Raw genomic sequence first — 14,440 nt, 5'->3', positions numbered from 1 at the left:
GAGCGTCGTTCGCCTCCGTCTTCTCCGCGAGAGCTTTTGAACTGTTGAAGAATCGCTCTTTCAAATCCTCTGGATTTCACGGGGAGTCCCTCGATTCCTCTCTCTCCCCCATTCTCATCCCCGGAATCCACGTCTTCCATTGCCCGGTGCGTATGTGTTCCTCAATCTCTCCTTTTGCTTTCCGGTAATAACAGGAGCCTGTAGAGACTGCTGCAAAACCTTTGAGATTGACTAATGGAGCTCCGCTGATGTTCCGATGTAGCCGTTGGATTGCTTGTTTGATGTTTCGTGGATCTTTTTGGTTTTTTCCTTAGCATACCAAGTCAGTGGGGGGTATTAATCAGATTGAGGCAGACTTCACTGAGTAGAAATGAATCCTTTTTTCCCCCTTTTGAATTTAGGATTCGGTTGGAATTGTGGCGAAATTATCAGATTGTATTGCAGCAAACGGCGGAAACATTCTCGGTTACGATGTTTTTGTACCCGAAAACAAGAATATCTTCTACTCTAGGAGGTATATTTCCGTTGCTACGTTCAACAATCGTCTGTGCGTACAGCTATCAATCAAAATCCGAAGTTTGGACTTTTCAGGATTACAGATTGACCCGTCTGAAAGGTTGTGACGTTTGGGTTTCGTTGTAATGAATTGTGGTTTCTTGCACAGTGAGTTTATATTTGATCCTGTAAAATGGCCGAGGGGGCAAATGGATGAGGATTTTCAAAAGATCGCCAAAAAATTCTGTGCTGTGAGCTCAGTTGTACGTGTGCCCTCTATAGACCCCAAGTATAAGATAGCTCTTCTTGTTTCGAAACAGGTATCATATTTCAAAGACTTCCTCCTATTTTGTGTACGCTTGTTCTACCTTCTGAGGCTAAGTGATTCTGGCTGCAGGATCACTGTCTGGTTGAGATGTTGCATAATTGGCAGGATGGAAAAGTCCCTGTTGATATAACTTGCGTGATAAGGTGAAGTGGAGATCCTTTTCATTATTTTACTGAAGGCATATCTGTATATGTGTGTGTATATTGACTCAATCCATATATTGCTGAAATATTGTGTGACAGTAATCATGAAAGAGCTCCAAACACCCATGTCATGCGGTTTCTGGAAAGGCATGGTATCTCGTATCATTATTTTCCAACAACCAAAGAGAATAAAAGAGAAGAGGAGATTTTGGAATTGGTGAAGGATACTGATTTCCTTGTTCTCGCCCGGTACATGCAGGTAAATCAGATTTTTAAAGTCTATTCATTATCTCTTTTGCTCTCTTTGATGCGATGGTGAGCTTAGAATTGTTTCTGAACTGTTATTTCAATATGAATGTGACCCATAAAACTTGTATCTCTCACGTTAAATCCCAAAATGAACCAAAATAGCTCTACCTCTGTGTACTGTTTTTTGCACATCGGTTTCTTACTGACAAAAGTTTCAACACAAAATCATTGATAGAGTTAACCCTTATATCAGTTATTGATATCAATGATCACGTGGGTTTTTCCCCAGGTACTGTCCGGAAATTTTTTGAAAAGCTACGGGAAGGAAGTCATCAACATCCACCATGGCCTCTTGCCATCATTCAAGGGTGGAAATCCTGCAAGACAGGTTTTTTCACGTTTTGATTGAAATGAGTGGAAATGAAGAATTCATGTGGCTGACCTCAAATAAATTTGGATTAAGACGATGTTGATGTTGTTGCTACTCTTAATGTGCTAAATTCTATTGGCAGGCATTTGATGCAGGTGTGAAGCTAATCGGTGCTACAAGTCACTTTGTCACGGAGGAACTTGATTCAGGGCCTATCATTGAACAAATGGTAATTTATTTTCCGGCCTGTTAATAGATTTGTTCTCATGATTAGATTTCTTCTCATGATTTGCCAACGTTCTTCAGCAGCTTCTGAATGGACTTGCTCAAATGTCTTTCTCAGGTTGAGAGAGTTTCTCACAGAGACAATCTAAGGAGCTTTGTCCAGAAATCTGAGGACCTTGAGAAAAAATGCCTCACAAAAGCTATAAAATCATACTGCGAACTGCGAGTATTACCTTATGGCACAAACAAGACGGTTGTATTCTGAATACACATGTGGCTGAGAAGCTTCAACACGCCTGTCATCTGATTATTTACCTGAACATTCATGGGAAGAATGCAATACCAGTTACCTGTAAGAACTTCAATTCTTCATACTATAGTTCTCAGTATACAATGCTTCGAAGTTGCAGCCAGAAATTTAATCATCAGAAATAAAAAGGTTAAGCTTTCCAGTCAGAGATTATCTCATAGATCTCTTGCTTTATTAGATCAGTTTGTTCTTACCAATTGAGATAATTCCTGCGCAAAACTCTTGTGTGTTTTATTCCGAAAAGCCTCCCCAAGGTTACGGTTTACGGTACATGGGATTGAACAATTGCTGTATTTCAAACCTTACAACAGCAAAATTCTGGAGATATATAGATATATACAGGAAACAACAACATCACACACGATCACTGAGGCTAAGAGAGTCAAGAGAGCATTTTGGAGGCTCGAAGAAAGACACTCGGTGGAGAAAAGACTGAATGCCGTCAACCCATCTCTGTTTGTGGAACTTGCTCTTGCACTTGAACTCCAGAAGACCCTGTCCCGTTTTCAGACCAAAGGACACTTCTTCTGAATTGTCTCTCTCTTTCCTGTAAGGCCACCCAGATATCTCGTCGCACACTCCGTATACAATGCCTAACCAACAGGAACAAGAAGATGAGAACTCTGCTTTTTCCAGGTAATTTAACTTTGATTTACTTTTATTTAAAACAATGTACAAATGCTTACATTTGATCTTCTTGGAGAATGCCCCTCCGACGTGCTTGCTTTTGAGTTTGATTATGACCTGATGAATAACATATCTGTAAAGCTTAAAGCATCAGTCTGAACCAAACTGTGTTATGTCTGTTAGTGATCTGGTCATTTCAAGTACCTGAGACTTCTTGTTGATGTACAGAGACACACGCTTAGTGCGCTGACCTCCTGCAAGTTTCAACAAGAAGAAAGAAGAGTTAGCGCCTTAGAGTGGAAGTTCTCATATCTTGCATCTTATACTGTATGAGATGGTAAATCCAAGTGACTGTAGGTCTGGTGAAGAGAATTACCATTTCGAGTGCATTGCACAAGCTCTCCCTCGAGCGGAAGACCTGGTTCCTCCAATCTATATTGAAAACTTATTGGCCAGTGAGATTCGGAGAAACTCCTCTCACACGGTGTGATAGCTGTGTTCTTCCTTGCCTCCTTTGGCATCCTCGCCTTCAGAGCCGCTTCTCCTCTCAGTGCTGAATCATTTTAGATTCAGGTCAGATCTCATCTCACTCTATTCAATTTACAGTTCCCCCAAGAGTAATTTTCTATCTGGCATTGACAGACAAAGAAAAGCTTGAGATCCTTACCTGTTGCAGCTGCAGCAGTAAGAGTCATGAGATCACCGGGGCTGTGGATATCCACGGCAGACCTAACGGCAGAGGCCACAGAGTTGTGATCAGCACCGGCCACCTCAGCCATCTCAACACAGTGTGAGGCCAACAGCTTGGTTGCTGAAGCCAATGCCGATGCCATCTTAGAGCTGCAGCTCTCAGTGGCAGTCACAGACGCTAACCCAGCTGCCAGAGCTGCTATGGATACGGCTGAGTGGACCCTGGCGTTCTCAACGCGCGCCTTGTCTTTCTTCTTTAGTGTGTTTCTGATGATTGGGTGGGGGCGTTCCTTGTGTTGGAACCACTTGGACAATGGCCCTGTTCTCCGCCTGCTGACTGAGTTCATGATTTTCCCTGCCTGAGAACAATTGAATTTCAGAGTTCTGAAAATGAATAGCAGAACAGTTCACTGTGCAAAAAAAAAAAAACTACTTCTGAAGAAAACTATGGCTGCAACAACTTCTATGACAAAGGTGATCACAGAAAACCGAAACATAGAATCTAAAGAATTCAACAGATTTGGAAACTGAAGAAGGCATCAAAAGTTTCAGACTTTTGAATCCATTGGCATACGACTGAAATAAAATTTCGGTCAGATGATACAGTGTCCGAGTTTCGTGTCTGAACCGATCTCATGCTATAAGGAGCACGACGTAATGAGTAAAATCTGATCTGATTTGCTAGTTGCAATTCTGAGAAATCCTTTAAAAAAAAAACTGGGTGATGTACAGGATTTGAAACTGGAAAAAGGGTCCCATACCACGAGGGGGTCGGCGGGTGGGGACAAAAGGACAGGGGAAAACTGATGTTGAGGTTGTGTATGTTTGTGAGCGAGAGCTTTGGAGATTTCGGAAGCAGATAGACTCCATGATCTGGACAGAAACTCCATTGGCTCTTTGGGTGTCTGAGGCTGAGGGATCGACCCGAATATCTGCTCGCCGCCTCTGCAAACTCCCTCTTCAATCTCTTCCTCCAGATTCTCCGATCCGTACATCGAGGAACAGCTGTCCTTCCATTCCGAGTAGAACCCAGGTTCCATTTCCTCCCTCTCTCTCTATATATATATATAAATCTCAATTTGCGGAACCCAGATGATGAATCTTCCTATTGAACAGGAGATCGTCCGAAAATGAAGATGATGATATTGGCTAACGAAAGGGGTAGGGAGGAAAAAAAACTTCTTGAAAAAATCGTTTTTTTCTTCGATTGAGTTCCTCCCTTCCACGATAAAAGGAGAAAGAGTGAAAAGTTTATGCCTTGATCGGATAAACGTGAGGAAATCAGCCGTCTTCGATGTCAAAAACGAAGGAAAAGAGACAGACAAAGGGAAGACGAGATAATCTCCGATGGGTGGAGAAAACTTTTTGAGAAGGAAAAAGGTGGGTGACGTAGATGTTGACTCAGGTGGAGGTTTGGAAAGGAGGACAGGAAGAGCATAACCAGCAATCCGTGTTTTCTAATGGGGAAATGGCTGAGACCAAATCAGACGGAAAATGGTTAACTATTGCGATTAATAGATGGCATAAGACCGAGTAAGTATATATACCTTGGATTGTGCCAGTCAATGAACTCTTTCGCATGGCATGATACCCCGTGTCTCTCTCTCTATATATATATATTCATACATGAAGAGAGAGAGAGAGAGAGAGAGAGAGAGAGAGAGAGAGAGAGAGAGAATAAAGAAAGATAATAGGGATGGTGGTGGTGGTGGTGCTTGGAGCTATTCCCGTAATTGCAGGTAATGGTTTCGTGAGAGAGGCACAATCAGACATTAGAGAGTCGTTTAAGTAATCAAATTATGGAGAATAAACGGAGCTAAGGGGGATGGTGCTTTCCCGACAAATACTTCGGTTTTACCAGAAATCGCTGTCTCTGTCTATTTTTTTTTCTCATTTTGAGGTTTGTTTATCTTTTCCACCCATTCCCCCCTCCTTACTCCTTTCAGATCATATTTGCTTCTTTCGTTCCTCCATAAAAGAGATACTCCACGAGCTTCGATGTCGTCCAATTTTATACTCCACGTTTGTCATGTTAACTTTGTCATGTTAACTTTTTACCCGCGAATCCAATTTGGATAACTCAAATCAATGAAATAAGAGCGCAAAACGTCTATCCCATCCGATTCCGAAACTCTCAAGTTTACCAAAAAAAATTTGTACTTGCGACATTCGAAGTGATTCTTCCGACATAACTTTATATGGAATTTCATGTGCAAAAACATATTCTCGTTACGACGCTTCAAGTCTGGAAATTTTCATTCAGTATATGTGTTTGGACCGAATGGACAAACAAAAACTCGACACGTTGCCCTTCGGGGCCAGGTCAGTTGGTTGGGAGCAGGGGACAACTCCTTGAGGTGGGGGTTCGAATCCTGTCATCTCCCTTCCTCTGATCTGCTCGTCTGTCAGCCTATCATAATGGGTTGATTTACCTCCTACGTGTGTGTTGCAGGCTCGTGCGCGTGGGTTTGGGGTTTGACCCGCATGCGCCTAAACCCAACTACGGCTCGAGCGTTAGGTGCGTCTGGTGACCAAGTCCGGCGGACTAAGGTCCATGGAGACTGTTAGGTGCGGGTGGTGGTCAGTTCGTCTCCGTTTGTAAGGGTAGTTAGTCACGGAGTTCTCCAATATATCAAAAAAAAAAAAACTCGACACGTTATGGCTCAAGAAACCATGCCAATCTTGATGGGCTATTTGTGGACCTAACTTATCGTATGTATGAGCCTTCGTTTAATTATTTTGGTCAAGCCTATGGGCCGCAACTTTATAATTTGGTTATTACATTTTTAGATTTTATTATTTAAGAGGTCACTCATAAACCCAACCCAGCCCAGCCCATACCCCAGAACCAATGGAATATATATTGTATTATATAGTCTACTGAACTTTTTTTTATTTTTTTTTTATAATTTAAAAATTCAACCGTTATTGTATTCAACTACATCTATCAAAAGATCGAAAAGTTTCGATTAGAAATGAGGTTTGCTTTTTTTTTTTTTTAGCATTTGAACCCTTCAATTTTGTTGAACATATGAAACAACTATTTCTTTTGCCCCTCTAGGTAGATGTTACATTCCGGTAACTATCACGAACCGACCAAAAGAAAAAACGAAAATTCGGGGGAAACTTTCCTTGAATCGGTCAGCTTTACAAGACTGGTTTACCTGTTCTGCATAGTTTGCCGGTTTGCACACGGGCGGTGAGTTTTCTCAGGTCCGCGATGTTGTCTGATACCGTTCTCGTCCGGCCCATGGACTGAGAGGTGTTGCGGTGTCCAGTGTTTGATCCGAAAGGTTGTAGGAAAGGGTTTCCCATCTTAAAAAAAACGAACGCTCCACCAAGGAACTTTTATCATATACAATTTTTTTTTTATTACAAACAAAAGACAATCAATTTTTTTGTGGACAACAAACACCATGGATGAAACAGGGAGTAGGAAAATAACTTCAAGCAACGCACACCAACAGCGGCAATTCAGAAACCCCACAAAAAGCAAAGGGAGATATAGATTTCAAGGGTAGGACTCGGCGGTGGGAGCGGCAGTGTATGAGCCGATGAAGACGTCGCCGTATATGAGACCGGCGAGAGCACCGCCGACGAGTGGGCCCACCCAGTATATCCATATCTGGGATAAGTCTCCGGCTACGACCGCCGGGCCAAAAAACGAACGCTCCACCAAGGAACTTTTATCATATACAATTTTTTTTTTATTACAAACAAAAGACAATCAATTTTTTTGTGGACAACAAACACCATGGATGAAACAGGGAGTAGGAAAATAACTTCAAGCAACGCACACCAACAGCGGCAATTCAGAAACCCCACAAAAAGCAAAGGGAGATATGGATTTCAAGGGTAGGACTCGGCGGTGGGAGCGGCAGTGTATGAGCCGATGAAGACGTCGCCGTATATGAGACCGGCGAGAGCACCGCCGACGAGTGGGCCCACCCAGTATATCCATATCTGGGATAAGTCTCCGGCTACGACCGCCGGCCCGAACGACCTGGCTGGGTTCATGGAGCCGCCGCTGAAAGGTCCGGCGGCCAGGATGTTGGCTCCGACGATGAAACCGATGGCGATGGGCGCGATGGTTCCCAAAGAACCCTTCTTTGGGTCGGCAGCGGTGGCGTAGACTGTGTAGACCAGAGCGAAGGTCACCACTATCTCCATCACTATTCCCTCCACCGCTCCCAAACCGGCCGCCACTCCGTGGGTCGGTATGCTCTGTACCAAATCCGGTTATCCGTTACTCGATCGATGCATACAAAGAGAATATAAAATACGTTTTTTGTTATTATATATATTGTTAATTACCTTGCCGTTGGTGACGAACTGGAGGAGGAGGCAGGCGACGATGGAGCCGAGACACTGGGCGACCCAGTAGAAGAAACCGGTGATGATGGTGATGTTGCCGCCGACGGCGAGACCCAGAGTGACGGCGGGGTTGAGGTGTCCGCCGGAGATGTTGGCTGCGATGGAAACTCCGACGAAGAGAGCGAAGGCGTGGGCGACGGCCACGGCCACCAGCCCCGGCGGGTCCAACGCCGCATCTGACGTCAGCTTGCCATAGGCGATGGCAGAGCCAACTCCGGCGAACACGAACACGAGTGTTGCTATGAACTCTGCCAAGTAACTCTTCAGAGACGCCCCACTGAAGGAATCTCCCAAGCTCCCAACCGCTATCTTCACCATCCTTTTTTTTTTCTTTCTTTGCTGTTTTCTGTGTGTGGCTCGAACCCATGTTGAATCCGTGTATATATAGCAAGAAAACATTGCACCCGATGGTGGGGCCCGGATTACGTGGCATGCAACCACTGGGTGCCGCCCACACCGCCAATTATTTGATTAGTTCAGCTTAATCATATAATAGTTTTAGGATTATTAAACACATATACTGATTAATTTGTTTCCAGAAAATGATGGACAAGGCATTTCTTAATATGTGAGGATAAGAATGTTCCGTTGGCATGTTATTAATATTCTCTGCGTTTCACTTAATGATGATTCCATGTTATATAAAACCGTAATGTTATATTGTATTTGTTGTATAGTTGGTGAAAAGAACCGGACATGAAGAAAAAAAAGTCAACTTCTAAAGCTTCACATAAAGCATAAATTTATGTTTTTTTATATCGTAGAAATTTACCCTTAAGACGTGTTGGCTAAATAAATCATCTGTAATAACCGATAAACTACGTAAAAACAGATAAATCATATGAAACTGATCAGTAACACAGAAAAAAGCAAGGTGTTATTAATTAGTGGGTTAGGGACTTTCCTCAAACATAAATTTATGTTATTATTACTGTTATATAGTTTGATGAAATGTGGCTCGGAAACTATAGTGTCGTTTTTAATTATGAATAGAAACTCGTTTTTTATTTCTTTTGATATGCAAACGATGTTCGGGAATGATGGTAAGAACAAAAAAATAAATTGATTTTTTATTAAATTAAAACTGTTTAAAGGGGGTTTTATCAAAAATACCCCTATTATGCTACAAAGACTTCACTGCATACCCCTGCAAAAATAAATAAAAAAACTACTTCAAAACATACCTTTATAATTATGTTATTCCCAAAATACCCATTGTCGTGGGTCCCAATGACAGAAACATTAATGAGAAGAGAGAGAGAAAAGCAGTTTTCGATTTCCTAGGAAAAAATTTAAATATTTTAAAACTCCCTCCATCACAAAAAAATAAATATTTTCGCGTGAATTTTAAAAATTTTCGGTGTGACCAGTGTGACTAATGTGACCAAGTGACTAGTGTGATCAGTGTGACCAATATGACTAGTGTGACCAAAACTAAAATTTGAATGGTGTGACCAGTGTGACCAGTGTGACCAATGTGACTAGTGTGACCAATGTGACCAGTGTGATCAAAACTAAATTTTGAACGGTGTGACCAAGTTGACTAGTGTGACCAGTGTGACCAAAATTAAATTTTAAACGGTGTAACCAATATGACGTACCTTTATTTTCGTTGTCAATCCGTTCCATTATCGCTCCGAACATTTATTTGAAATTAAATATGCGCCTCTTGTATATTCTTCGACAGATTTGCTATGCATCTATCTCATTTTCATAAAAAAAAACTACACGATTCACTCTAACAATCATAAAACTCAAATCCAAAACACAAAGTTCATGCATCGAACCAATCTCTTGTATTAATGAACTTACCTTCAGTTCTTGTCATTTGTTTTGTCTAAGACCGACTCAAGAAAAAGATATGAGGTCGTCGGTGAAGATATGTTCAACGAAATAACCATTTTTCGTTTGTTTTTCTATGTATAAAAATGAAATGAGAAGAGAGAAAATGGAAGAGTTGAGAGAAAGATAAGAGTGGAGAGAGAAAGTTAAGAAAGAAATGAAGAGTTGTCAAAGAATGAAAACGAGAGAGATGAATTCAAAATGAAGAGAGGAGAATCACGTTACTTTTGTGAGAGGGTTAATTATGTCTTTTGTTCCTTTTATTTTTTTTCCAAAATTTTAGGGTTTTGAAGAGTATACCATGAAGTCTTTGTAGCAAAGTAATGATATTTTTGCTATATTGCCGTTTAAAGGTGGCTTTTTCTACTTTCTCCGCCCCACCTTCACTGAAAAAAAATACTCAAATAAAATGAATCCGAAGAAATGATATACGTTGATAATAAATGGTTCGAGTGTTGGGCCCATTAGTGGAAGAAAGAAAACCTTCTCCTAGAGAAAGAGGTTTCGGTTTTGACCGAAACATGGCGTTTCGATAAGGGTTAATCTTAACCCTATTGTTTCTGTTCTTCAACACGCAAGAAGCGCGTGGCTCAAGGAGGTGAAAAGAGGAAGAGAGAAGAGAGAGAGAGAAAGAGATCGGAGGCGATCTCGCCGGTGGAGCTCCGGCGGTGCGAGCCGAGGCTGAAGGTGAGTGACTAAATATTAAAAATTAAAAATTAAAAATTAAAAATTAAAAATTAAAAATTAAAAATTAAAAATTAAAAATTAAAAATTAAAAATTAAAAATTAAAAGTTTAAAACTAAAAATATATAATACATATATTTACACATATACATATATATAGACATAAATAGACATACATATATATCATACACAAGTACACATATAAATATACACATTATAAATACTAATACATATATATATATATATGATATATATGTACATGTATTCATAATATATATTTATACGCGTTAGGGTAAGCATTTGGGTTCGATTCCTTGGAATGAATTGTATCGAATTGATAAAAAAATTTCAACCGAATTTTACAGAATCGAACTGAATTTTAAAAACCCGAAAAAACTATTTTTTAAAAAAATAAATGTTTTTAAAATTACAACCACTACAAGAAACATCCAAAAGGTGTACATATACCCTTAAACATTAATATATATACATATACATATATATATATATATATTTACGCATATACATATACATACACACATATATATACATATATATATATGTCATACACATATATACATATAAATATATGTGTACTTATGATGTCGGATTTGAGTGATTTTGACGTCGATGCGAAGCTATTTAAATGCTCATTCCAATTGTATAAACCACGCATTATTTGGATTTTTGTGGAGAAAGTTATTGAGCTCGTAATGCATGTCTCTTCTGAACTTCATCTCTAAAGCTCTAAAAGTGCTCATGTTTTAGTCCAATCATCTCCGAAACCTGAAATCTGCAAAATTAAAGCAAAACCGAGGTTTGTATTCTGAAAAAACTAACCAGTTCTATTCACTTGAGAAAAATTCAAGTACAACTCACTTTTTGTTAGAGCTACTCAACCCCAGATGAAACTCCCCCTGAGTTTCAACTCACTCTCACAATGAATTCTACCGATCAAAAAATATTACCAAACACAAACGCTCACCAAAGGAACGGAGATTTTTCCATTAGGTCTCCCCCTCAGATCCACGCCCAAACACTCACCAGAGGAAAGAGATTTGCCCCATCGGTATCTTCCTCAGACACATACTCACTTAAAAGTGAGTTATCACTCACCAACAAAAAGACTCTCTTTTAGTAAAATATGTTTTGCTCTCCGTGAGAACTGATCTGCAATTTGTGTCTCCTTTATATAGGCTCCTCCAATTCGCCTTAGATCTCCACGAATTGATTTGATAGACTTCTCTTTGATCATCTTCGATTTCATCTCTATCTCCAAGATCTCATCTTTATCTTTATCTCTTCAAGTCTTTGACTTTATCTTCAAGATCTTGTCTCTATCTCAAATCTCCTTAAATCTTCTTAGCTTTGATTCTATCTTCATCTCTTCAAGTCAAATCCAAATTTCGTGGCTCTATCTCTTCAGATTGCTTTCTCTAAAATCTCTTCAAGTGGTTGACATTGAGTCCATCTCAATCTCTTAGTCTTTGACTTTATCTGAAACTCGTTAGTTGTACCTCAGATTTGCGTGAGCTTTATCTCGCCGGATTCTTCTCCTGAAATCTCTCAAGTTTGTTGAACCTGCAATAACCACTTAACAACCAAAAAACACATGTGCAAATAATTGCACTAACAATCTCCCCCTTTTTGGTTATTTCAGATCATGCACACACACATAAAAAAGTTATCAATTCAACACAATTTCGCATCAGTCGCATCAGGATTCGCATAAGGATTCAGACATATTTGATGTTGATTCCGAAATAAGTTTCACAACTTTACTTAACCGAGTTTGTCTCTGAATTTGAAGTAACTCTGATCACTTTGACTTTGTCTTTTCTTTTCTTCCTGTACGTTCTCATCTCCATATTTTCTTCAACTTCTGAATCATCATCTCCACATTCTTTCCCTGTGTGCATGTATGAAATAATCCAAAATCTTGAGTGATAAGAGAATTATGACACTTACCTGACTTGCAAAATTTTGAATCTTCCTCTTGGATCTAGGATTTTCGCACCTCTTGTCATAACCGAGTCATTACTTCACCACTCAACTCAAATTAGGTTTAATTTTTGAAAATCAAATGAAAACACATGCGAGATTAATAGGATCTTTCAAATTTTAAATCTAATAACATCATTCATCAGATCATTAGAACGTAATGCTTGATTAGTTAAGTCAAAAATACCTCACAGTTCACCAAACTACACTTCACTGACTTTTCTCCCCCTGAACTTCTAGGACGTTGAAACCGAGCATGCAAGTTTCACCATTTAAGTCCAGACTATCTCACCGAGATATACTCTTGTAATACTGTAAATTACAGCAGAGTATGATGCATGGATATCATCTGCCCTTAGACCATCGTATAGACTGCATGCGGTTCAACTTAGGCCCGAGTGATTCAATTTTCCAATCTACTCATATTAACTTTTCTTCTTTTTCTTTTTATTCCTTTTTCTTTTTTTTCTCCCTTTTTTTTATCCCTCCTTTTTTTTTCTATTCCTTCTTTTCCTTTTTTTTATTATCATTCAAGAGTACTAAGCCAACAGAGGAGTATCAAAGGATGCCCATGTCATTTTTTTTTCGAAGTGTACTTGGCATACCTGTCAAGTATCACTGACTCTCCTTCACAATCATTGAACCAAATCACTTTTAAATAGACACCATTAGAGATAAAATCAGATTTCTCCTAATCCAATTTTTTTTTATAAAAAACATGTAAACTCGTAAACCCATTCATGTCAAGTGGTTTCGTAAGGATATCAGCTAATTGGCGTTCAATGGGTGCATACTCAATCAACAGACCACTCTAATTTGCTATTTGAGAAAGTGGTGTCGAATTCATACCTTTCACTTGAGTGTACCTTTGATCTACTAACCTGACTTTGTTGCAAATGACTTTTTCATCTTCATGTCAAACACCATTCCTTACACATTGCGCAAGCTCCTCATCCATTGTCTTGAGGTAATACTCATCATTCAAAATCTCGTTCATCTTAGAAGATCTCTCCTGCGAAATGAAACAAACAAACCTAGCCATATCTTGATAATTCAGTGGAGGTTTGTTTCTTACCTGTCGTGAGTCATTCACACTTCCAATCACATCATCAGCTGAGTGGTTTTGATGAATAGGGGGCTTAGGATCATCTTTCATATGCTCGCCTTGTACTTCAGAATTCTGAGATAAAGTGAGATGTACCTGATCAAAATCTGAGTAATCACTGACTGGTTCTTGAAGTATATCAGATATCTCATTTGCTTTTTCTCCACTTTGATGTCATAACTCTGTCCTCGATTGATCATCTTGAAGATTTATCCAAGTATAACAATTACTTGGTGTTCGCTTTCCTGTCAACACACACTCATTCAACGAGTTAGTGACTAAACATATATCTTTAGTGAAGTGTACCTGAAGTCAAGAGTCACAAAGTTGACTTATGCTAATGAGATTCGCCTTGAGTCCTTCAACCACATGGTAATCCAGATGAGTCCAACATTCCTTTTCCAATGATCTTTCCTTTTCGTCCATCGCCAAATGTAACGTTGTCACTCGTGTTGCTTCCTTCAAAAGTAGAGAGTCGACTCATGTCACCAGTCATGTGTTGCGAGCATCCACTGTCGAAGTACCACTGACATTCTCTTGAATTCAGCTCTGAAGTACATGCAACATTGCAACTGTTGATATCTTTCTGTGACACCCGTAACCCGTGTACAGTATACAGGTTGTGCCACATGGACAATAGTAATAAAATAATAATAATGCGGAAGCAAAAATACGAAATCCAAAAACATTTTTAAATAAACCAGAGTAAGCAGCGGAAAATACAACAGGCGATCAGTATCGCAAAGTGACACATGTCCGAATAGTTATAATTTAACCGTACAAAATGCGGGAAATACAAGTCTCGTAACCCAAAATGTAAATCCCGTACATGATGCTGCCTCTCTCAGGTCGTCGTCTGCTGGATGCGCTAGGCGTAATCCTCGTGATCTGAAAAAATATAAACCACAAGGGCTAAGCACAACTGCTTAGTGAGTAGCTCGGGTTGAACCCGGAAATCCCGTTCCCAACGAGAACGGTACAATCGACATTTCCATA

The 14,440-nt window shown here is 39.8% G+C and overlaps 3 protein-coding genes across 5 annotated transcripts in view; 1 reads left to right on the top strand and 2 right to left on the bottom strand.

Annotated features, from left to right (window-relative positions):
* Positions 1 to 2,522, top strand: part of LOC104806664 (formyltetrahydrofolate deformylase 2, mitochondrial) — a 3,008-nt gene extending 486 nt beyond the window's left edge. Inside the window, exons 2-10 of one of the 2 annotated variants that reach the window (XR_002023854.1) lie at positions 1 to 146; positions 402 to 514; positions 665 to 815; positions 893 to 966; positions 1,066 to 1,225; positions 1,505 to 1,603; positions 1,728 to 1,814; positions 1,929 to 2,162; positions 2,432 to 2,522. Coding sequence is in view for 1 of the 2 variants with exons in the window: in XM_010531663.1 (XP_010529965.1) it covers positions 1 to 146; positions 402 to 514; positions 665 to 815; positions 893 to 966; positions 1,066 to 1,225; positions 1,505 to 1,603; positions 1,728 to 1,814; positions 1,929 to 2,075 (977 nt within the window). In the remaining variant the exon portion in view is untranslated. Of the gene's footprint in view, positions 147 to 401; positions 515 to 664; positions 816 to 892; positions 967 to 1,065; positions 1,226 to 1,504; positions 1,604 to 1,727; positions 1,815 to 1,928; positions 2,205 to 2,431 lie in introns of those variants that run through there. The other variant, XM_010531663.1, reaches the window with a different exon arrangement.
* Positions 2,331 to 4,554, bottom strand: LOC104806665 (VAN3-binding protein). Its single transcript, XM_010531665.1, has 6 exons — positions 4,199 to 4,554; positions 3,415 to 3,796; positions 3,124 to 3,300; positions 2,952 to 3,001; positions 2,807 to 2,864; positions 2,331 to 2,713 (listed from the first exon to the last, which is right to left on the bottom strand). The coding sequence occupies exons 1-6, from the start codon at positions 4,475 to 4,477 to the stop codon at positions 2,475 to 2,477; spliced, it is 1,185 nt and encodes a 394-aa protein (XP_010529967.1). The 5' UTR covers positions 4,478 to 4,554; the 3' UTR covers positions 2,331 to 2,474.
* A 2,199-nt stretch (positions 4,555 to 6,753) lies between these two features.
* On the bottom strand, positions 6,754 to 8,195 carry LOC104806662 (probable aquaporin TIP2-2). 2 transcript variants are annotated; one of them, XM_010531661.1, is made up of 3 exons: positions 7,752 to 8,195; positions 7,401 to 7,661; positions 6,754 to 7,062 (listed from the first exon to the last, which is right to left on the bottom strand). In XM_010531661.1, exons 1-3 carry the CDS (start codon positions 8,127 to 8,129, stop codon positions 6,949 to 6,951), a joined length of 753 nt encoding a protein of 250 aa, XP_010529963.1. In that variant the 5' UTR covers positions 8,130 to 8,195; the 3' UTR covers positions 6,754 to 6,948. The 2 variants fall into 2 exon arrangements, with proteins under 2 accessions (XP_010529963.1, XP_010529962.1); XM_010531660.2 differs by lacking the exon at positions 6,754 to 7,062 and having other exon boundaries at positions 7,107 to 7,661.
* Between the last annotated feature and the right edge of the window lie 6,245 nt (positions 8,196 to 14,440).

The sequence above is a fragment of the Tarenaya hassleriana genome, unplaced genomic scaffold (genome assembly GCF_000463585.1).
Source record: "Tarenaya hassleriana unplaced genomic scaffold, ASM46358v1 Cleome12, whole genome shotgun sequence".
NCBI lineage: Eukaryota > Viridiplantae > Streptophyta > Magnoliopsida > Brassicales > Cleomaceae > Tarenaya > Tarenaya hassleriana.
Note: the sequence above shows the minus strand (reverse complement) of the source record. Positions and strands in the feature narration are given on the sequence as shown.